General features: G+C 39.5%; 1 protein-coding gene across 4 annotated transcripts in view; it reads right to left on the bottom strand.

Moving 5' to 3' along the window:
• The window catches only part of Usp16 (ubiquitin specific peptidase 16), a 30,497-nt gene that overhangs the window by 3,366 nt on the left and 3,206 nt on the right, over window positions 1-23,925 (bottom strand). For 2 of the 4 annotated variants that reach the window (XM_031364324.1, XM_031364326.1), the window contains exons 2-15: window positions 23,581-23,682; window positions 20,271-20,446; window positions 18,546-18,649; window positions 16,676-16,779; window positions 12,105-12,292; window positions 11,498-11,593; window positions 10,109-10,239; window positions 9,764-9,851; window positions 8,444-8,522; window positions 6,926-7,017; window positions 6,144-6,200; window positions 4,525-4,698; window positions 2,053-2,719; window positions 762-856 (exon numbers count right to left, since the gene is read on the bottom strand). In XM_031364324.1, coding sequence (XP_031220184.1) covers window positions 762-856; window positions 2,053-2,719; window positions 4,525-4,698; window positions 6,144-6,200; window positions 6,926-7,017; window positions 8,444-8,522; window positions 9,764-9,851; window positions 10,109-10,239; window positions 11,498-11,593; window positions 12,105-12,292; window positions 16,676-16,779; window positions 18,546-18,649; window positions 20,271-20,446; window positions 23,581-23,641 — 2,112 coding nt within the window. In that variant the 5' untranslated portion in view covers window positions 23,642-23,682. The remainder of the gene's footprint in view (window positions 1-761; window positions 857-2,052; window positions 2,720-4,524; window positions 4,699-6,143; window positions 6,201-6,925; window positions 7,018-8,443; window positions 8,523-9,763; window positions 9,852-10,108; window positions 10,240-11,497; window positions 11,594-12,104; window positions 12,293-16,675; window positions 16,780-18,545; window positions 18,650-20,270; window positions 20,447-23,580; window positions 23,683-23,925) is intronic. The other 2 variants (XM_031364325.1, XM_031364327.1) reach the window with 1 other exon arrangement.

The following is a 23,925-nucleotide window of genomic DNA, read 5'->3' as shown; positions in this document are numbered from 1 at the left end:
TCCCTGGTGCCTTAGTCACCTCAAATACCAGACTGGGTCAGAGATTTTGAGTTCCTAAAATTCAGCAATAGAGTATTTTCCTTGAATCACATATTCTAACTATGCTTATACAAGTGCCAGTAAGACCCACCCAAGTATTGGTTAAGCCAATACTTGACCAATAAGAGGGAAAAATACCTATAAAATCCTAGAGAATTTCCAAGTTGTAGTAATATATCAAATCTTCCAGGAAAGATGATCCATTCACAAAATTATGAAAATCTAATGTATGTCTTTTTATCAAGTCATTAAAAAATGAGATACTACATAAATATTTTAGCAGTATACTGGTATTTTTCTTTTTCTTTTTTTTTTAAAGATGTAAGCTCTTCATAGGCTTTTTTTTTTTTTTTAAGATTTATTTATTATATGAGTACACTGTAGCTGTCTTCAGACACATCAGAAGAGGGAGGCAGATCTCATTACAGATGGTTGTGAGCCACCATGTGGCTGCTGGGATTTGAACTCAGGACCTTCAGAAGATCACTCTTAACCACTTAGCCACCTCACCAGCCTACTGGTGTTTTTCTAATCTGAAGTTAAACTTTGAAAGTTCTAGAAACCAGAACAGTCTAAATTTCTCCACTTTGACAAACTTACATATATTTCTCTTCTAAATGTCTCACTTTTTTGAAATTAGAACTAAGAAAAAGCAGAAACAAAATTCAGAAAAGAAAAAGTAGGTGTTACATACTTAAACCAATGTGGGGTTCTGAGGGTACCTGCTGAAATCTCTTTAAATGAAGAGTGAGTACAGGAGGAGCAAGGGAGACCAGCATCTGCTTCTTGGCATCGGTGTAAACATGTTTCCTTTCACCTACAAAACATTCAGTTTGTTATAAAAGTGTCTAAATCTCGAAAACCAGGATTAAACTTCAGCAGAGAATGTGGTAAGTCATATTTGTGTTTTTATTAACCAAGAGGCAAAATCAAGGACATTTTCTCAGTATAAATTGAAGAATATCAACCACACATGAAGAATGTAAGCAACACGTTTAATTAGGGTTGGAAGTTAAGTGTCCTCTATCATCAAATCATTTATAAAAACCTGTAATAAATGTTTTTGAGGAGGTGAGGGGCATGGTCACACATGCCTGTAATCTCAGTACTTATGAGATAGAGGGAGAAGGATGGCAAGTTTGAGGACAGCATTTTTTAAAAAGGCTTAAAGTACAACTCACTACCAAAATGCACAAGGCTCTAGGTTCAATTCCAGACACCAAAACATTTTAAGCTATCTTTGAGAACTGTTACAAGATGTCAAAATTGTTACAAAACTGTTACAAAGATGTTGCAAGATGTCTAGAGGTACTTGGTGTATCTCCCTTGATAAAAACTGACCAAAAGGGGAAGAAACACGGTTTATTCAGAGACTATCAGAAATGGTGTTAGGCCTATGGACTTTGGCTTGTTTGCCATTTTCAGTTCTAAAATGAAGTCCCTAAAAGCAACATTACTTATCCTTTGTATTATTTTGCATGTAAAGACAGACTTTAGAATACTTCAACTGCAATGAAAATCTTCAACAGTCTGTGACACCCTACTCCCTTTCAATCCCACTTAGTCAAATATAAAGAACACGGGCAAGATAAGGAGACATTACATTTGTATTATCAGTATCTTGTTCCAGATTTCAGGGAGACAGAAGAAAGCCTTTTGCTCTGGCTGTGCCACACAAGTACACTGAAAACTTCAAGATTGACTTCCTGGTGTTTAGGGAGATGAGAACCATCACAAATGCTCACAAGGATGTGACGATGCAGGGAATCAGTTACTGCCAGGATGTTATGACAGCATTCCAGTGGGAAATTTACCCACAGAAAGAGACCACGTTTTGCTCTTAAGGTACCAGTGTACTAGCCATGCTAATGCAGTTTTTCTTTCTACTAACACAATTACAAGCAAGAGAACACTAGTGACTATCTAAACCAAGATATGATGATAATTCACAATTATTCTACCTGCAAAATACACACTTTAATACCAATTTTTACAAGAACAACAACTAAATACCTTTTATATTTGCCTTTGGTCCATTACACTGCCGTCTTGTGCACACTTCACAAAGCAGTTTATTCGCATCTTGAAGTTTCTCATTACGGGTGAACTGATATAAACAATGTTGGATTGAACACTCATCAGTACTAAAAGCTTCCCGGTTTGCAAGGGTACAGAAAGCAGTTTCTGGATCCTCATTCATGACCTCATACACTTTTGATGCAGGAGAATGACTATCATTCAGAATCTCTATATTTATTTCATCAGGATGAACAGCAGCATTCAAATTAAGGTTTTTTAAACCGTTGGTAATGTCTAGTTCTTCACTGGTCCTTTCTTCCAGGAAGGCACCATTTAAGTTTCTAGGACATTCAGTAGCAGATGTCACAATCCCCAAATCACTCTCCGTGTTGACACTTTTCACTTCTAGGTCCTCTGGGCATTTCTGCACATCAGTTGTACTTTCTATCATTTTCTCTTGGCCATTCAAATCTTTCTGATTAACATAAAACTCTGTGTGAGTAACCTCCTCTTGAGGACCACAGTCGGATTCGGAACCCACTCCCACTTCTCCCGGAAGTGCTGTCCCAGCTTCACGCTCACTGTCTTCAGTGTACTGAGTGGCGCAGGTCTCACTGAAGTGAAGAAACCTTTCTTGCATTTTTTGTTGCCTTCGTTGGTTCTAAGTAAAAAGTATATATAAAAAGAGAGAGAAGAGACAGAGAAAGAGTGTACATGCCACATCAGATTTTGTTGTTTTTCAAACAAGTCATTTCATAAGGAGTGTTCACTCTCAAATTCTAATTTTAAAAATTACTATCAGAATTCAAATAAATTACAACAAAAAGTTCTTTAAATGAAATCAAGAATAATCACCATTCATCATAACATTGGACTACTGTGGAAATAGTAGTATGAGTTGAGAAGTGAGCTATTCAGAGCTCTATGACTTAGAACTGAGAAGCCAATATTAGACAAAATGGTGGTTTGAATGAAAATGGCTCCACAGATCATGAGGTGGTCTTGGAGGAGTTACATTATTGGGGGCAGACATTGAGGGTTTCAAAGCCATTCCCAGTGTACTCTCTCTGCTGCATAGTTGGAGCTCTGGGCTTGACGGTGGTATGTTGGTGCACCCTTTAATCCCAGTACTTATGAGGCAGAAACAGGCAGATCTCTGTGAGTTCAAGGCCAGCCTGGTCTACAGAGTGAGTTCCAGGACAGCCAGGGTTACACAGAGAAACCCTGTCTTGAAAAGCAAAACAAAACAAAGAAGTGAGTTCTTTGTTTGCCACTTGGACTCTAACCCTCTAAAAGTGTAAGCCAAATGAAACTTTTACCTTACCCTGTTCATGGTATATTGTCACAGTAATTAAAAACTAAAGCAATTGCAGAAAGATGTACCTACGAATTGTAATTACTAATTATTAACAGGGGGGTCTCACTAAAACAACAACAAAAGAACACACTCCATGATTGACTTGGCTACAGGATAGGTGAGAATTCTGGAAGGGAAAAATGGCTAAATTTTAACAAAGAAGCAAAGAAGCCACATGCACAAGGCCAGTTAAAAAAAAAAAAAAAAAAATCCCTACTGATGCACATTTCTGCCTGCACAGACAGGGGCAAAAAAGAACAAATTATATACAGGGATGACTAGGGAAGCAGCTCAGTCAAGAGGACGGCTGCGCTTCTGAAGACTTGGGTTCAATTCCTAGCACCCTTGGAGCAGCTATCAACTATCAGTAACCCCAATTGCAAGGGGTCTGATGCTCTCTTCTGGCTTGTGGTGGCACCAGTCATAAATGTAGTAGACATACAGACATGCTGCAAAGGCCAAACCTACTCCATCTTGGGACCAGCCTCCATCTTAAAGAAGAAAAAAAAAAAAGCCCAAGAACTTGACCTGCAGCAGAACCTAAGCTACACCCAAGTACCATGAAGGGCCCCATGGCTTGTCCTTGGTCAAAGTTACTCCCTAGCTACTTCCTAGCAACAGTTAATCAAAGATTAGTCTGATTGTTTCAGATGTTCTTTCAGACCGCTTGTGATTGTCTACAGTCTTGCTTGAGCATACCCACCTGTTGGCTTACAATAGATATTCAGATACTTGCCAGCATAGACTCCCCTTCACTTACTCTCATTCTCTATAAAGCCTTGTACTGCTAAGGGTTCAAGGCTGCTCCACCTTCCCTTTCTGCCCTGCTGTGTGAGGGTTGGGTTGGAGGAGAGCCCAAGCCTGAGTCTGTAATAAAGAGACCCTAATGCTATTATGGGCTGCTTGGTGGTCTTTTGGGGTTCATGAATGCTTCCTGGCACAAAAATGTAAACAAAGAACCCATTCACATAAAAATAAAATTTCAAGCAAAACAAAAAGTATAGTGTTAAACCACACCACTCTGCATGCTAACTAATTTTTTTAGTTATAAAGAACAAGTAAACTATAGAAAGTATTGCAAAAGCATAATGTTCCTCGTGGTTACCCACCTTGGCTTGCTTTTTGGCTTGCTTCTTTGCTTTTTTCTGTATGTGCTTGCTTGTTCCTGAGGGAAGGTCACTCCTTGTTTTCATGTAGCTGTCATCCTTCTCTTCCTCACTGTCATTATCTTCTTCCTCCATTGTCTTTTTCACATTTTTATCATTTATACTTTTCTTACCACTCTTAAAATATGGAGAAAAGCAAAATATTACCACTACTACTTGGACAAGGAAAATCCATCCTAATGTTTTTTACTCCCTTATTTTTAATTCCCACAATACATAAAAAGTTATATAAAGGTCAGGTATGGTGATACACACCTTTAATCTCAGTACTCAGGAGGCAGAAGCAGGGAGATCTCTGAGTTCGAGGCCAGCCTCTCTACAGAGCCAGTCCAGGACAGCCAGGACTGTTCCATAGAGACACTCTGTCTCAAACAACAATCAACACAGGTGGAGGAAATATGAAACAAAACAGCAATAAGGCCATTGGGGTTCAAGAGCTGGCTCAGCAGTTAAAAGGAGCACCATGTCAAGTGACTCACAACCACCCATCTCTAGCTCCTCCCATGGTTTCAAAGGCACCTTACAATCAGTTGCACATATCCCTACACAAATATACATATATACACATTATCTCAAAAAGTCAGTGTTACATGTAAGTATATTAGAAAGAAAGGTAATGAATTTTACTGGCTACATGCCACAGCATGTTGTATATATGTCCTTTTGTAAATGTACTTGTGTGAGTGGTTTCTATATCACACCACATAATTCCTCCTTATTTTTCTCTTTTTTCGCATGTGAATGATAGTTTTAGGGAAAATAAAGTTAGTTTGGTAAGACTTTAATTACTCTAAGCAATAGGGTGAAAGGTTCCTAATTCATACAAACTTGAAAAATGACTTATTCAATATTCATTCACTTGTTCAGAAGTTGGGTGCTCACTGGTACCACCCTTGTTAGCCTGCAACTTCCTATATAGACCAACCCAACTTTAAATTCAGAGATTTGCTAATTTCTACCTTCGCAGAGTTGAGAGTAAAGTCATAGGAAACCACATCCAACAACTTGTATATAATAGCAACTTAAAAGGAACCCAATTAACACGGTATAAAACAGATACTCACTGGGCGGTGGTGGTACATGCCTTTAATCCCAGCACTTGGGAGGCAGAGGCAGGTGGATTTCTGAGTTCGAGGCCAGCCTGGTCTACAGAGTGAGTTCCAGGACAGCCAAGGCTACACAGAGAAACCCTGTCTCGAAAAAAAAAAAAAAAAACCTGAGATAATCATTTCTGTTTAATCTTTATGCACTAAAGACTACCAGGGACTTGTCAGCTTTAAATACAGAAAACAGTTATTTTAACAGAAAAAAATACTCCCCTATACGGAATACTATCAAGATAATACCTACAAAGAATTCTAGACATAGCTTTTAAATAAAGAATATAGCCCTTTTTCTTTTCAAATCCTAAAAAATGATTCCATCTCTAATAAACACTGGGAAATTTCTCAATTGGCTGGCTGAAAATACATAGATCCTTAAAAGATGTTCCTCATAAAAATTCTATAAAGACAAAATAAACACAACATGAAATAAACCTTGTTTGATAAAGTAAGACTTACCTGATCATCTAAAACTGGGAGAGACAAATCAAGGAAAGATTCATGCACCAAGGAGACCTTAACCAACCAGAGGCAATATAAAAGGAAGAGAAAATATATATATATATGTAAAATCTTACTATTAGATTATTCCCATCCAGCAGAGAAAGACATTCACATTAAGCATTACCTATTAGGATTCCTATCTCAAGCATGAAGGGTAGATGGTGGGATTTAATAAGCAAAGGATTAAGGAACTTTGAAGGGGGCTGGAGAGATGACTCAGCAGTTAAAAGCACTGACTGCTCTTCCAGAGGTCCTGAGTTCAATTCCCAGCACCCACATGGTGGCTCACAACCATCTGTAATGGGATCCAATGCCCTCTTCTGGTATGTCTGAAGAAAGTTAGAGTGTACTCATATACATAAAATAAATAAATAAATCGTTTTAAAAAAGAATACTTGAAATAAAAATATTATAGAATGCTGAAGACCTTGAGTTGGGAGAATTTAAAGTTATTGCAATTTATTAAAGATTTTAGGGATAAAATATTTACAGTAAGTAACCATACACATCAAAAAAGAATATCTTGTGAGGCTGGGAATGGAGGTACATACTTATAATGCCAGCACTCAGAAGTTGAGGCTGGATAACATAGCAAGACTTCATCTCAAAACAAGCCAACAATACCACTGTAGTAGTAAATAATAAACCCCAGCAGAGGTGCTCTCCTAGCTACCTGCTTTAACTAGATACGTCTCTCCGTCCTCAGTGGCTAAGCCCACCCCATGACACCTACTTACAGTCCTGCACTCATCACACATGATCGTACTAGTCAGCTCGCCACCAAAGATGCGGTCCACAAAACTTGGGATTGCCTTTTTCTTTTCATAATCTATAACAACAAAAAAATTACAATTATTTCTTAAAGTTAATTGGGAAAAGTTTAAATAATTTATCTATATTTCCATTTTTAATTTCCTGTCCTTAAACATTTTTCCTCTACTCATAATTACCAGTGTTATATCTGTAAGCTGTGAGAGTTAACAGTAATATATTCTACCACTGAGCACACAATTAACACAATTACCTTTTTATAAATAACGTGTGTGTGTGTGTGTGTGTGTGTGTGTACGTGTGTGTGTGTGTGTGTGTGTGTGTGTGTGTGTGTGTGTCTTGTCTATGAATAAGAAACAAACTTCCAGTCAGTGGACTTTTATTATCATGTCAGGAAACAGCAAGGTCAGACTCTGCTAATCGGTCCTCTCACTCCTGGTTCCAGCACTAACACTGAAGACAACCAGTACTGATAGGTGATTGCAGTCTAAAAGAAGAATATACATAACTCGGTCTATGAGCTCTGAAAATGAACTTTTTTATACTTAAAAAAACAAACAAACAAACAAACAATACAAAACTCCTGGGAACTATCAGGCAAAATGTTCCCTTTGATTTTCTACAGTCCTATTAATCCTTTTGATACATTTAAAGTCAGAGAGTATTTTAATATCTAATCACTTAATTTTCAAAATACATAAATATTACTCAAGTGGTATTTGCCCACATGCAGAAAAATACTTTCATAGCATACAGTGCCAGGAGGCATTACTTTGTTACTAGGCAGATTCTATAGCAAGCTGAGGAGGCACAGTTGTTATGAGGTAACTGGAACTTAAGCTTTAATACTATAATCCTTGGTCACTGTGGCCACTTATATTTTACAAAAATTAAATAAAAATCAAATGTACTCTTGTGTCTCATCAGTCATGTGTCAAGTGCTTAGCAGCTACATGTAGGTAGTTATGTCTTTATAGGACAGCATGCAGGAGAATCCATCATTATATAAATTCTATGAAAAAGCCAAGGGTAGTGGCTCACGCCCGTAATGCCAGCACTCAAGAGGCCGAGGCAGAAAGATCTGTGAGTTCTGGACCAGCCTGAGCTAGAGTGTCCTAAATCCTTAAATGAGAACACAAGAGCTAAGACAGCTTTATGATTAATAACCAGCTATGGGTAAGTCAAACTAGTGTCATTCACTTACTGTTTGTTAATTAGAATTAGTTTCAGAAAAATAAAATTGTGATGCTATCTTAATTCTACCTTTATAGATCTTAATATATTAATGCATAAAAAAATATCACAAATTAAGCTTTTCCAAAATATTTACCACTGGAGGACTAATTAATTTTTGAAAGTCAATGATGACATGGGTAAATTGTATTTAAAATAATTCTGGGTTTGAAATATCTGTGCCAGTAATCTTGTCCTAAGGTACAGAAGAATTCAACTATAGCGTTTTAATTCAAAAAGTCAGACATTACCTTTAACTTTATTTTTTACTTCTTCATCCAATTTTTCAGTAGAATTACCAAATGCTTTAAGAATTCCTTTACTCACTCTCTAAAATAATAAAATGAATATATATATACTATTAAATTTTAAAGTTATTTTCCTTAGAAAATATGTAATAAATTAAAGAAAGGAGTAAGATGTAGCTCCACAAATTTACTGAGATAATCACATTTTCAAGATTAATTCAAGGAGCTGAAAAAAGCCTATGCCTATTAAGCTTATAAGGCAAATCTCTGAATACAGGGATGGTCTTAGCATTTCAAAACCTTAAACCTATTCAACACCACTTTTTAGGACACACCACCACTTCAGGAAAACATGGAGATACTTAGTGCTAGTGAGGCTACACCGGACAGAGCTAGAAGAACCAGCTCCAACTCTTACTGTACTGCTGTGTCATTACTGAGTGACCTGAACTACGTATGGGACATCTCTACACCAGCATACCAAGTAGTAATAGAACAGTCTACCTATAGGATGGCTGCAAGAACTACAAAAGGGCAGGCAGTGGTGGTGCACGCCTTTAATCCCAGCACTTGGGAGGCAGAGGCAGGCGGATTTCTGAGTTCAAGGCCAGCCTGGTCTACAGAGTGAGTTCCAGGACAGCCAGGGCTGCACAGAGAAACCCTGTCTCGAAAAAACAAAAGCAAAAAAACAAAAAACCAACCAAAAAAAAAAAAAAAAAAAAAAAAAAAAAAAAAAAAAAAAAAAAAAAAAAAAAAAAAAAAAAAAAAAAAAAAAAAAAAAAAAAACCTACAAAAAGTAGTTCATATGAAACATAGAACTGCCTAGTTTAAATGCAAAATTAATTGAGTTATTATTACTGTTACTAGTGCAATTAATTAAACTCATACCTCCAAAATGCATTATATATCCTGGAAATTAATAAAAGTGTTTAGTTGAAAAAGGCATCCCCTGACTCTTACTAAAGTGAAAGCACTTCCCAGACTCAGCACTTGTACTAAACCATACTCAGGATGAGTATGCTGGAACAAGGACTGTCTGGGGAGAAAGGTTCCAGAGTTCTGCACCTCTCCTCGTGGAGTCTAGTGTAACAGAGGCCTTAAAGACGGTATTGCTGCAGTAAACAAAAAACAAAAAACAAAAAACAAAAAAAGAAATCTCCATTTAAGAGAATCACTCTAATCCTCATCACTTATCCCAAATGAAGAAGCACATTGGCTGGAAACCCTGGTATAAGTGTTTAAAAGCACAATGGCCTCTGCGACCGGTAAGAAACGGCAAGTGAGCCCATGAGATTACAAACAAGATTCTCAGAGTATGCTAACTTGGTGTTCTTCCGCTCTCATCCCATCCAGTAGGTAGCGAAGCAGCTCCTGGCTGTCTTGTTGCTGGTACCCTTTAAAACGTGTTGCTCTACAGAAAAAAAAATCACAGAAAAGCAGGATGAGTCTACTATACTACAAAGCTACATTTAAAGTCTTAAAGTAACAGCATCATAGAGTTTCTCAAAAACTGTGTCTGCTGTAGGAAGATTTAATTATCACATGAAGCATGCTGCTTTTAAATCAGCACGAAATATGTTGATGCAGTTGGCTCTGAGGCTATCGGTCATAAACCTTCCTCAGCATCTCACTGACATACTTGGAAAGCACGAACAAGTGGATACTCACTTTTTACAGACCTGAGAAAAGAGCTCTTTAGGTGTCACAACTCGCTTTTTGTTCTCTTGCATCTCACTGAGAAACTGGCTCATGGCTAAAGTAAGAGGACCTGGAGGTTCAAGGTTTACTTCTAAAGGTTCCTAAAAATAGAAATAAAAATAATCCTAGTCAAACACTGGAATCATTTATTTAACTGATATGTAACAAGCCAATGATACTGATAGATCTGACCAATGTAAACATTCCAAATGTACATCAAGAGATATAGAAACTTTCTGTTCAAAACTTTAGCTCTGGGCCAGCTAAAAAGCTCAGTGGTTAAAGTACTTGCTGACACCTGAGTTCAATCCCCAGAACTCTGTAAACGTGGAAGGTAAGAATCCACTCCATAAAGTTTTCTTCGGACCTTAATATGTACACCATGTCACAAGTATACACACATACCTCACACACAAATTTTAATAAAAATTTTAAAAGCGAAATTGAAGTTTATTTTAGTTTTAAATGGCTAGGACCTTATTACTTAAGAACTGAGAAAGCAAAAACAATATATCTAATAACAATGGATAAGGTAACATTTATTTGGCTACACAGCACTTGAGTCACATTGAAAGATGTTAAAAACAACAGTGCAGGCCTCGGGCTTCACAATTATCACTATTCCCAACAAAGAACACAGACACACGAGAAAACAGAAAACAAAACACGGCATACATTTAGTAAACATAAGTTCTTATTCTTGTAACAAGTATTAGTCCTAAAGTACTTCTAAATTATTTAACTTAGACTGAAATAAAAACAAACAAGAAGGTAGAGACAAGTTTCAATTCCTCAAAATAATTTATTTGGAATATGTATATTTATAAAGAAGATACTTACAAAACAATTTTTTACACACATTTATTTGTATATTAAAGTACATTCACATGCTGTGCTATGACAAGTGTGGAAGTCAGGGGAAAAAAAATCTTGGAAGTCAGTTCTCACCTACCACCATGGTATTCACACGGACTGAATTTACATCACCAGGCTTGGCAGTAAAGGATTTGAACTACAGAGAAATCTTTCTGGGTCAATTATTTTAAAAATATGGCTCAGCTTGGTGAGGTACACCTCTGATCTCAGAACCTGGAAAGCCAAGACAGAAGGTCTGCCAAGATATGAGGTCAAATTTAGGTACAAAGTAACTGTTAGGTCAGCCAGGGCTATAGCAAGAACCTATCTAAGAATAAGGAGATGAGTATACTGGAGCATGCCTTTAATCCCAGCACTCATAAGGCAGAGCAACCAGTCTCTAAATTCAAGGCCAGCTTGGTCTACACAGCAAACTTCAGGACAGAGGTATATCATGTGACCCTCTCTCAAAGATAAAACTGTTAAGTCGAAGCAAATACATACCGTTAATGCCAGATCAGGTGGCTCTATTTTTATAATCGTTCCAGACATCTTCACTTCTTTTAGTAGTTCTCTAAGCACTGGCGTTTGTGACAAGTTCTACAAAGCAAGATGGAAACAGAGGGGCAATTATATCATCAAGCCATTCAAACATTAAGTGCTTAGTCTACCGAAACAGAAAACTACAACCAACAGTGCAGTCTTCATCTTTACCTAGGAGAGGACACCCTACAACATGCTCCTCTTGGCATGCACCACGGCTCCTGGAATCAGGTCTGAGTGCACACATCACTTCAGAGCTGCATTCTCCTGCTAGGACTAGGGTGGGAACAATGCTTGTTCACACATCCCAGCACTAATTCTCATCACCACTTGCTACCACTCCAAGTTCATACTTCTTTCGGTACCAGGCTAGTCTGTTTCCCTGATGCAAACCCATGCCTCCTGAAAGCAGGGGACTCGACTGTTTGAAACTCTGTTACTACCTGTGCTTGTCATGTTTTATTGCATGCTGTAAACACTTGTTACACTGAATACACAGAATTCACACAGGGAGGATACAACTCAACACTAAGTTTCAGAGCATGAAGGGAGAAGATAACTTTGTCACCTGCATAACAGCATTGAAGAAACAAGTATTCCCCAAATTACTGAGTCCTTTCACCGTTATCTGGGAAGCAGAGTCCATGGGAATATTTTCTTTAGCCATGTTTTCTGATTTCTCTCTCTCTTGTTCATTTTTATTCTCTTTCTCCAATTTTTTATTTCCAAGCTCAATATGTCCATTATTTTTCTCTGCTTTAAAAAGGAGAAGAGGAGGATTTGGCAAAGTACAGAATATGCCCAGAAAGTCGTAATGAAATTTTTCATTTTAACTAGTACTGATTATTGACATCGATTTGACTGACACTTTATAAGTAGTGGTAAGCTCACAGAAGTGATAAACATTCAGAGCTGATAATATATGCAAGTTTGACAAGTGTAAAAGTAGCATATGCTCTGATATGAGGTCTTCCATTTATTACATAAATATTCCTATATATGAATGAATCTTACCGTGAAGAATTAGAGCACAGAAAATGTAAGCATAACAAATTTAAATGAACTCTACTAATCAAAAATCAATTCTGACATCAATAAAAAACTGGTTCGTAAAAGATACTTCTCACCAGGCAGTGGTGGCGCACACCTTTAATCCCAGCACTTGGGAGGCAGAGGCAGGCGGATTTCAGAGTTCGAGGCCAGCCTGGTATAACAGAGTGAGTTCCAGGACAGCCAGGGCTATAGAGAGAAACTCTGTCAGGCTGAAGAGATGGCTCAGTCGTTAAAGGCTGGGCTCACAACCAAAAATATAAGAGAAACCCTGTCTCGAAAAATTGAAAAGTAGAAAAAAAAGAAAAAGAAAAGAAAAAGGTACTTCTCAACGCAAGTAACTAAATAAGCTTAAAGCAAGCATTATACACAATGCCAATCCATTTAATTCTTGGGAAGTATCTAAGAACCTGACCATTAGAAAATGTCACAAAGCTAAAAAGCCTGGTGGTAGTGGCATACACCTTTAATCCCAGCACTCAGAAGGCAAAAACAAGGAGGTTTCTGTGAGTTTGAGGCCAGAGCTAGTTCCAGGACAGCCAGGGCTAAACAGAGAAACCCAGTCTTGAAACACCATAGATATAGATAGATAGGTAGGTAGGTAGGTAGGTAGATAGGTAGGCAGGAAGGTAGGTAGATAGGTAGGCAGGAAGGTAGATAGGTAGGTAGGTAGGAAGGTAGATAGGTAGGTAGGTAGGTAGGTAGGTAAGTAGGAAGGTAGATAGGTAGGTAGGTAGATAGGTAGGTAGGAAGGTAGATAGGTAGGTAGGTAGATAGGTAGGTAGGTAGGTAGGAAGGTAGATAGGTAGATAGGTAGGTAGGTAGGTAGGTAGGTAGGTAGGCAGGCAGGCAGGCAGGCAGGCAGGTAGGTAGGTAGGTAGGTAGACAGGTAGGTAGGTAGGCAGGTAGGTAGGCAGGCAGGCAGATGGGTGTTGGGAGTAGTCTGACTGCTCTGTCAGCCATAACTGCTTATTGGTTCAAAAGCCTTGGCCTCCATGGGAATGTACTAGCCCAGCTGAAATCAACAGCTGCCTCAATGGGAAAGTACTGACCCAGCTAAGAAGAAAAGACTATTAACCTTGCTGTCAGGTATCCAACAGCCCACTTAGTAGCTGCATAGATAAGAACAAATAGTTCATTAATCTTACTGATAAGTCTCTAACCGCCCACTTGGTTATGAAAGCCCACCTCAGAGTTTGCAGTTAGACATTTAATAATCCATTCTGCTATGAGATCAAACATCTATGGGTTCTGTAGACAAGTGCTTAACTCCCAGCCCAGTTAGGGGCAAAATAGTCATGCACAGTTAGGGGCAAGATAGTTATGCATTATATAGACAGGTGCCTAGCAACCTGAACTTTTTACCTAGCCAGATTCCTGATTCTGAGATCATCTGCACTCCCCGAAGACAAAGCAACCCTGTCCCCTTTCCTTTCCCCATTCCTGCTTGTAAGAGTATATAACCTGAGCGAGAAAATTAAAAATTGCAGCCTGATCAGACTCCTTAACTTGCTGTCGTTCCTTCTCGTCCCCTGTCTTACTTTCTCTTCCAGGTGATCCCACTAGTCCCTGCTCAACTGCCCCACCAGAGCAGCAGGGCAGGTAGGTAGGTAGGTAGGTAGGTAGGTAGGTAGGTAGGTAGGTAGGTAGGTAGGTAGACAGACAGACAACTGCCTGCCTAGCATAAATTATGCATAGGGTTTAATTTCTAGCACCTCACAAAGCCAAAGAGTAATAGTGTATGCCAGTAAGCCCATTACCTGAGAGGTAAAGACAAGAGGATCAAAAGCTCCGTGCCTTCTTTGACTACGTGAAAGGTCAGTAATGGCTACGGAAAACCCTATCTCCAGCCTTCCATGGTGGCACATGGCTTTAATCCCAGCATTTGGGAGGTATAGGCAGACAGAGTTATATGACTTCCAGGCTTATGTGTAGCCAGGGCTACAAAAGACCAGAGTCTCCAAAACAAAATACCTTTGTCTAAAAACCAATGTATGTATGTATGTGCATATGTGTGTGTGTATTCATTTTATTTAACAGTCTCAATTTTCTCTATTATGAATATATCACACTATAGTATAGTTAAGTCTATAGACATTCCTCAAAACCTACTCCCCACACAGGCTAAGAACTGAGGTAAGCAATCTTCACTCACCTTCCAGTCCTCCAATTCCAATCCCCCAATCTTATGCCCAGCTTTGTAGACCTTTGTGGCCTCTTTCCTGTTGCCTCCATTCCCAGGGCCCTAGGGAGATCTATAGCCTTCCTCCGTCATCCCATTCCTTTGTCTTAGCTTGACAATAGCAAGAGGCACTTCCTGGAAATCCACTGGACAAGACAGTCAAGGAATCAGGTAGGTGCTCTTCACTCTCCAAGCTGTCTTTCAGTCTCAGATCCCAATCCCTGCTTGTCTCCTGCTTTGTAGCAAACATCTGCTGTTGTTTCTCCTTCCTCTCTTTCCCCCATTCCCAGGGGACCATGCAGACCTTCATAGCACACCCAGCTTTCCTCCTTCTTGTCGACCCTTTCAGCATCATCCCTTGTTAGTCTATCTCTACTCCTTTGTGTCAATTCCTGATATCTAGAAACACTTTTCTACTTAGGATCCAAAGTAGCCACACCTGACAGGGTCTTAAAGCCCTCTCTATGAGACAGCCCTCAGCTACCCTAATCTCCTGAGATTCCAAAGCACCGGGTTTGGATTGGTCTGCACCAGACGGGTCCCAGTTCTCATAGTGGAAGCAGACACATGACCCAATCCTTAACCCAGAAGCTATCTCCAATTGATAACTATTTGAAAATGAAAAATTAGCCTCACTGGGGAAACAAAAAGGCAAGCCTCATGCCCAGCAGTAGATGACCAACACAAAATAACGTTTTTTGCAGGTTGTCTTCTAACGCTTTATGAGAGCTTTTCCTCCGCACTTACAGGCCCTTTGAGTATTCATTATGATTTCTAGTTTCTGTGTATGCGGGCATGTGTGTTTCTGCATCTATGTGTTTCTTGTGCTTGTCCTTGGCTAAATTTTTTGTTTCTTTGCTTTGTCCTATTCCAGTCTGTTTTGGTTTTATCTTAGTTATCTTCTTTAGATTCTAGTTTGTTTTCTAAGGATAGAGAAAGGCTGCAGATTTGTATGGGAAGAGATATGAAGAGAATCTGAGAGGAGTTGAGGGTTGGGAGTGGAAAAACTATAATCAGAATATACTGTATTTAAAAAAATATATATTTGCAGGCTGGAAAGATGGCTCAGGTCAGGGGTTAAGAGCACTGACTGCTCTTCTGAAAGTCCTGAGTTCAAATCCCAGCAACCACATGGTGGCTCACAACCATCCATAATGAGATCTGATGCCCTCTTTTGGTGTGTCTGAAGAGAGCTACAGTGTACTTATAATAAATAAATCTTAAAAAAATAAAATAAAATAAACTATTTGCAATAAAAACAGAAAAAGAAAATCCTTATAATTCAAATACACACATACACACTCTCTCACAACACACACACACACACACACACACACACACACACACACACACACACACTCACAAAAGGTCTATAGTAAGTAAGTAAGCTCTAGGCCGGAGTTATGAGAAGAATGCCTTTGACCTTTAATGACTTTAGTCTAGGCCCTTTATCACATATGACTAGATCATTTCTCATATCCTATTTAATTGTAACACCAAAAATAGTTTCTCAGTTTAAAACGAGTCACAGCTAATATTACGTGCTACGTGCAATACTAGAGGCAGTTGACTCACAAACTCAAGGCCAGCCTTATCTACTGAAAGATCTGATCTCAAAAAGTAAATGAATGGCTGGCTGGACGTGGTGCTGCATGCTTTTAATCCCAGCAGCTGAGAGGCAGAGACAAGAGGATTCGCTGTGAACTTAAGGCCAGCTTGGTCTACATAGCGAGTTCCAGGATAGCCAGGGCTACATAAAAAGACCTGTCTCAAAAAAAAATAAAAAATAAAAAAAAAATTAAAAAAAATGGAGTAGGGGGATATAAAGGAATGAGTATATAAAAGCAGCTACACAAATCCAACATTATTATATCTAGTAAGAAACATATTGGTTTGTGGTTTTTTACCTGGTTTTGAAGTTATTATGCCAGCTTGTTTTCTAATGTAATCAACCACTTGGCCCAATCGGTTTGAACTGCAGTATTTGACTTCCTCATCACACTTGTAACACCTATAACCAGAGAAGAAAATTGATAAACTGACAAGTACAAGAAGGAGAGACAAATCATAACTGTCAAATTATTCTTCTACAAACAACAATAGTAGGGCTGGCAATGGCTCAGTGGAAAAAAGTGCTTGCCTCAAAATCCTGTAACCTGACTCCAACCCCCAGAACCCAATGGAGAAGAGAACTGATTCTCCACACATGCACTATGGCAAGCCTGCACAAACAGGGCTCACACATGCACATATACATGTACATGCAAACACATCACACACTTAATAATAATCTAAAATTGTAGAGAGAAACTGAAAATGGAAACCAGTTTTTGTGAGGACTGGATAAGCAGCTCAGTAGTTATAAGCTGCCCTGTTTTCCCAGAAGACCCAAGGTTGGTACCCAGGATCTGTAACTCTAGCTCTGGGAATCCTAGAACTTCTGACTTCTGCAGGTACCTGCACTCATGAGCCAAATCTACACACAGACATAGACAGAGTTAAATAAAAATAAGTCTTAAAATGTGTTTTAATACAACTAAGTACATTTTTAAGCCTGATTTAATAAAATACACAATTACAGTAATTAAGTAATTACAGTAATTAAATAGAATGGAAATTCCAAACACAGAGTACATCATTAAAATAAAAAAGTGGTTTTTGTCACTTTTTTCTCCATATAAGGTTCTAGGAATGGAACACAAAGTCTCATGCAAGCTAGGCAAGTGCTCTATAACAGAATCACACCTTAGCCCACTAAGTCTTTTCTGGCCTGGGGGGGATGGTTCAGTGTATAAGACCACTTGCTACACAACATGGGAATCTGGGTTTGACACCCTATATGCCTGCACTTGCCTGTAGCTCCAGTATTATCCAGTGGAGGCCCGTGGCTAGCCAGCCAAACCAATCAACCAGCCAGCCAAGTAACAAACAAGAACCCAATAAATAACCTTCCCCTTCGGGGAGAGACAGTCTCACGCTGCGAGGTTTGACCTACACACACACAACATGCACACGAGTATGTATGGGCTACACAGTCATGTGCATATATGTCATTTAAACTACAGCTCAATGCCAACAAAATTAATAAAGTTTACAAGTGACAGATGATACTCAAAGGAATATTGCTGTAAAGACAGTTTTTAATGGAATAAAAATCAGTTAATAATATTACAATTTAGGGGCTGGCGAGATAGCTCAGCGGGTAAGAGCACTGATTGCTCTTCCAAAGGTCCTGAGTTCGGATTCCAGCAACCACATGGTGGCTCGTAACCACCCGTAATGAGATCTGATGCCCTCTTCTGGTGCATCTGAAGACAGCTACAGTGAATTATGCTGGAGCAAGCAGGGCCGGAGCGAAAGTGGGACAGAGGTCCTGAGTTCAATTCCCAGCAGCCATACACATGATGGCTCATGGCCATCTGTACAGCTACAATGTACTCATACATATAAAATTTAAAAAAAAAATTACAATTTAGAAGGCACAATACCATAAATGGCCTGATAATGGTTTTGTGGAAATTCATTATCTTTTTACTATATTCTCATGTATTTGAAATGTGTATTTCCTGTCCCTATCTTTAAACTAAAAACAATTCCACAAGAAAAGGCACAAGGAGTTACTGATTCCCACGCCTTCTGTGTATCCATCTTTCCTGCCATGCAGTACTACATGACAAACGTACAAGTTTACTTTTCTTGCTCTGAAACACTTTCAGCAGATTCATTCTCTGGCATTTAAATCATCTCTAGTCCACAGGAAAGGGAGTTGAAGCTCACCAGACGCTCCAGTTGTCCAAACTAAGCACCAGATAGTGAGGCTCGGATCTTGGTGTTGTATAGTGCTTCAAGGCATGCTGCTCCTGGGAATCTCTGCCGCAGCCCTAGGGAGCAATGATCATAAACCTCAAAGCCAACACTCACCAAATTAGTTTACAACCCACCGTAAATATGCAAGTACTTCAAGAACTTCCTCATTCTTACAATTTCAAAAATAAGATAGCTCGCCAAGGAATTTGCTTCCCCATCAGGTGGCTTACCACTGTCTGTACTACCAGTTCTAAGGGATGTGACAACCTCTTCTGACCTCCACAGACACACACAATACACATAACTAAAAATAAATCTTAGCTGGGCAGTGGTGATACACACCTTTAATCCCAGCACTTGGGAGGCAGAGGTAGGCAGATTTCTGAGTTCGAGGCCAGCCTGGTCTACAGAGTGAGTTCCAGGACAGCCAGAGCTACACAGAGAAATCCTGTCTCAAAAAACCAAAATAAATAAATAAATAAATAAATAAATAAATCTTAAATTTTTTTTTTTCAAAAATTAGTTGTCTGTCTCATCTTGTAGATTCATGGTTAAGACTGACCAGACCAGGGCTGGCAAGATGGCTTAGTGGGTAAGGGCACTGACTGCTCTTCCAAAGGTCCTAAGTTAGGATCCCAGCAATCACATGGTGGCTCACAACCACCAGTAATGAGATCTGATGCCCTCTTCTGGTACGTCTGAAGACAGCTACAGTGTATTACACCAGAGCGAGCAGGGCCAGAGAGAACAGGGCCGGCAGAGGTCCTGAGTTCAATTCCCAGCAGCCACACACATGATAGCTCACAGTCATCTGTATAACTACAGTGTACTCACTCATTGTACTCACTCATACACATAAAAAAAAAGACTGAGCAGACCAGCTTCCTAAGACTCACCACCGATTGGGTATGGTGATTTTAATCCCAGCACTGAAGAGGCCAAGGCTGTTGGAACTCTGAGTTCAAAGCCAGCCAGTCTTGTATAGTTAGTTCCAGACCAGCCAAAGCTACATATTGAGTCCCTGTCTCAAAATAGAAAGGTAAGTAGACAGACACACAGACAGAGATGGATAGATGATAGACATATAAACATACAGATAGACAGGAATAGGTAGACAGATAAAGTCAACATTTAATGGTGACCAAGGACTTGAGCTTTAGTACTTCAACTGTATCAGTAGGCTGATGATACACAGTAGATAATGAGAGGCACCAGCCAGATTCCCGATCAAGCCCTAAGACCAAAGTACTCATTTCTCCCAGCTGCCTAAAATGTAGCTTGATGGTAGTAGCAACTCAATCCACCCATCCCCAGGATTAACCCCAATGAAAGGGAGCTGCCTTGCAGAGGGTTACAGCCTCTCTCCAGAAGCAGGACCGGTGTGCACAGGCACACAGACCTAGCCTCTTTCCTTTCTTCAGGACACATGTTAAGGGCCAGTCACTCTACAACCTACAAATGCTTTGTTGCAGCCATTTCTTCGTCCCCCTCTGCCTATTCCTATTCCTTCACTGTTACAACCACGGTACCTCAAGAGAACCCTCCCAAAACACCAACGTGGAAAACATTTTCATCTCAGAATCCACTGACTAGAGAGCACGACCTATGACTGCTGGCGATAGCCGGCCAGACTGTGGTTTTACATAAGAACCACCCAGAGCTTCCCAATGTCTGTTTCCTGAAGTCTGAGCATACCTGATGGCCACATTTAAGACACAGCCACACCGAAGGCTCTTCTGCTTCTTCCTCAGGTTTACCTTTCACTTTATTGTCAGTCTTACAGTCTTGGCAGATATTCCATTCCACATTTACTAAAGCTTTTTTCAAATTACCTTGTTCCAACCCTTTTCTAAGGTGTCTGCACATTGGTTCTATTGAAAATTTGAAAAAAAAAAAAAAAAAAAAAAAAAAAAAAAGGCAATACATAAGATTAAATTTGGCTTTTTATTGTTAATACTGAACTGTATCCAAATTTCAACATTAAATTAGCTTCCAGGCTATGAGTACACTCATCATCCTGCATGACATTTGAATGTTATGAGCCTCTTTGAGAAGGATGCCTGTGTGTGGTTGTGGCAGGTTAGGGTTCTATCAACTGAGTTCTGTGCCTTCAAAAACATCAGTCCCAAGGAAACAGGAATGTCAGTAGGACGAGCAGCACTTTCCTAGTTACTTGTTTTCTTTGTGGTACTGGGTAAAAAAGCTGTGTCCTCACACACGGGCAAACAGTACCACTAAGATACATACATCCAAACCCTTCCGAGAAAGCACTTTCACAAATTTAAAATTGAATTTTTTTTAGGATTTTTTTTTCTATGTATATGTGTGAATGTGTATAGATGTGTGTGCATGCAGGAGGCCTGGAGGCCAGGGGAGTGTTGACAGCTTGGAGTATTTGTGGGATACCTGGGTTATGTGGGTACTGCAACCCAAACTCCAGTCCTTATGACCACACAGGCTGAGGACACACGCCTTTTACTCTCAGCATTGAGGAGGCAGAGTCATGTGGATTCCTGGTAGGTTCCGGCCACTCTAGTCTACATATGAAGTTATAGGCCAGCAAAAATCACATAAAAAGGCCCTGTTCTAAGTTAGATAGATGATGGATGGATGGATGGATGGATGGATGGATGGATGGATGGATGGATGGACAAATGGATGGACAGACATATAGGACAAACCAAAAAGACCAATCCCCATATAAAAGTGTGTAAAGATGTGTGCTATCTCTGTAAATGGTGGAGCCATACAATGTACTCAAAAGACAGCCATACTTGAGACTGGAAATCAGGTTCAGGACAAGTGATTAAAGGGTACAGGAGCCATTCTGAAGGATTTGAATTGTTTGATGGAAACTAAAGTCATAGAAACCAATCAAATAGTACAACTGGCTTCCTGTCCAATAAACACAGATCAAGTTAATACAAATAAAGTAATGCAGAAAACCACTGAATCCTAGTAAAGAAACAGAGATTATAGGAGAGGGGGGAAGAACTATCTTTTAAAACATTAAATGAGCAGTAAGTTTTACAACTGATACTGTCAAGTACTAGTAAAGGTTCAGGAAAATAAACATTTTATTGTGTAATTAAGGACCATTATTGCCAGGCAGTGGTGTTGTACACCTTTAATTCCAGCATTTGGGAGGTAGAGGCAGGCAGATTTCTGAGTTGAAGGCCAGCCTGGTCTACACAGTGAGTTCCAGGACAGCCAGGGCTATACAGAGAAACCCTGTCTCAGAAAAAAAAAAAAAAGGGTCATTACTGTTCCACTGATAACACTAAAACTTACAGTAGCAGACTAGCTAAATAAATAACATATACAGACATGATCCTTTATATCAAAAGTGAGTATAAGGCTAGAGAGATGGCTTATCAACAATAGAATCTACTAACTACTCTTGCAGGTTCAATTGCCAGCACCTACATGGCAGCTCACAACTGTATATAAATAAACCAGTTCCAGGAAATCCAATGCTCTCTTCTAACCTCCCAAGGCAGCAGGCAGACATGTGGTGAAAAGACCACATACACCAGCAAAACACCCATTACACATAAAGTAGATTTTAAAAAGATGAATATAGAAGGCAAATGACACATACAGCAAAGACTACAACAGGGCCAACCTGTTGTGTGGGATTGAGGACCCGAGTTTGATCCCAAACCCACAGGGGCTGGAGAGAAGCTACTCCTGAAAGCTGTCCTCTGACCCCCCCCCCCCCACTCATACTATAGCACACAGATACTACTCAACACTCATCACACACACACAGTAATAAACCTAAGCTGGGCATGGTTGTGTACGCCTTAATCTTAGCACTAAGGGGCAAAAGCAGGCAGAACTCTGTGAGTTCATGGCCAGCCAGGGACAGTAAAACCTTACCTTAAAAAGAAAAGGAGCCAGGCAGTAGTGGCACATGCCGCTAATCCCAGCACTTGGGAAGCAGAAGCAGCAGATCTGAGTTCAAGGCCAGCCTGATCTACAGAGTGAGTTCCAGGACAGCCGGAGCTATACAGAGAAACCCTGTCTCAGAAAACAAAACAAAAAAAGGGGGTGCGAGGGGGAGCTGGTGAGATGGCTCAGCGGGTAAGAGCACTGACTGCTCTTCCAAAGGTCCTGATTTCAAATCCCAGCAACCACATGGTGGCTCACAACCATCTGTAATGAGATCTGATGCCCTCTTCTGGTGTGTTGGAAGACAGCTATAGTGTACTAACATATAATAAATAAACAACTCTTTAAAAAGAAAAGAAAAAGGCTGGAGAGATGGTTCAGTAGTTAAGAGCATGGCTGTTCTTTCCAGAGGACCTGTGGTTCTAATCCCAGCACCCATGTGATACCTCACAACTATGTTTATAAGGATTTCAGAAGATTCAATGTTCTCTTTGACCTCCACAGGCAGGGTGATATGTATATAATCAGAAGACCCATACACATGGCATGTAAAATTAAAAATAAATAAATAAATAAATAGGGTTGGGATGACAGCTCAGTGGTTCAGAGCATCTGGCACTCTTCCAAAGGACCTATGGCCCAGCACAGCACCCACATAGCAGACAATCACCACTATCTACAATTCCAGAGGCTCTGATACCGTCTCTGGCCTCCATAAGCACTGCCCACAAATGGTGCACTGACATACATGCAGATAAAAGAAAAGAACATTTAAAATGGTTTTACATAATATTTAAATAAAAATTTAACAATAGTAAAATTCTGATTATATAAAAGTACATACATTGCTTACATATAGAGATGGTTCAGCAGTTAAGAGCACTGACTGTTCTTTCAGATGTCTGGGGTTTGAGTCCCAGAGCCTATGTGGTGTCTCACAACCATCTAACTCCACTTGCAGGAGATAAAACACCCTCTTCTGGTCTATGTGGGCATTGTATAAACACACTGTAGACATGCATATAAGAAAAAGCACCAGTACCCATAAAAATAAACAAAGATATTCACTTAGATATAGTAACAGGCTTTAACAACAACTGATGAGATATACCTGTAGATTCAGAGGAAGCCTTATCTGGAACACTTTTCCCCTTTGTTCGTTTCTTTCCCATGTTGGCACTTTATGGATTGCTCACTGACACAAAATTACAATCTGGAAAACAAGATAAACTCAGCTTGACAAAAAACAAAAAGACAATATGAAAGAAAAAAATAATTTCTACAGTTTAGAAGATAAAAATTCAGGAAAGCTACAGTCAATGCTTTACATGTCTATCGCATTTTATAACTCAAGAATACCACTGGGATACACCATCACACTTTTCCTAAGAACTTTATAACTCAAGAATACCACTGGGATACACCATCACACTTCTCCTAAAAACTTTTTAACTCA

This window comes from Mastomys coucha, unplaced genomic scaffold, assembly GCF_008632895.1.
Source record: "Mastomys coucha isolate ucsf_1 unplaced genomic scaffold, UCSF_Mcou_1 pScaffold12, whole genome shotgun sequence".
Lineage (NCBI taxonomy): Eukaryota > Metazoa > Chordata > Mammalia > Rodentia > Muridae > Mastomys > Mastomys coucha.
The sequence above is the reverse complement of the archived record's forward strand: the minus strand, read 5'-3'. Positions and strand labels throughout refer to the sequence as shown.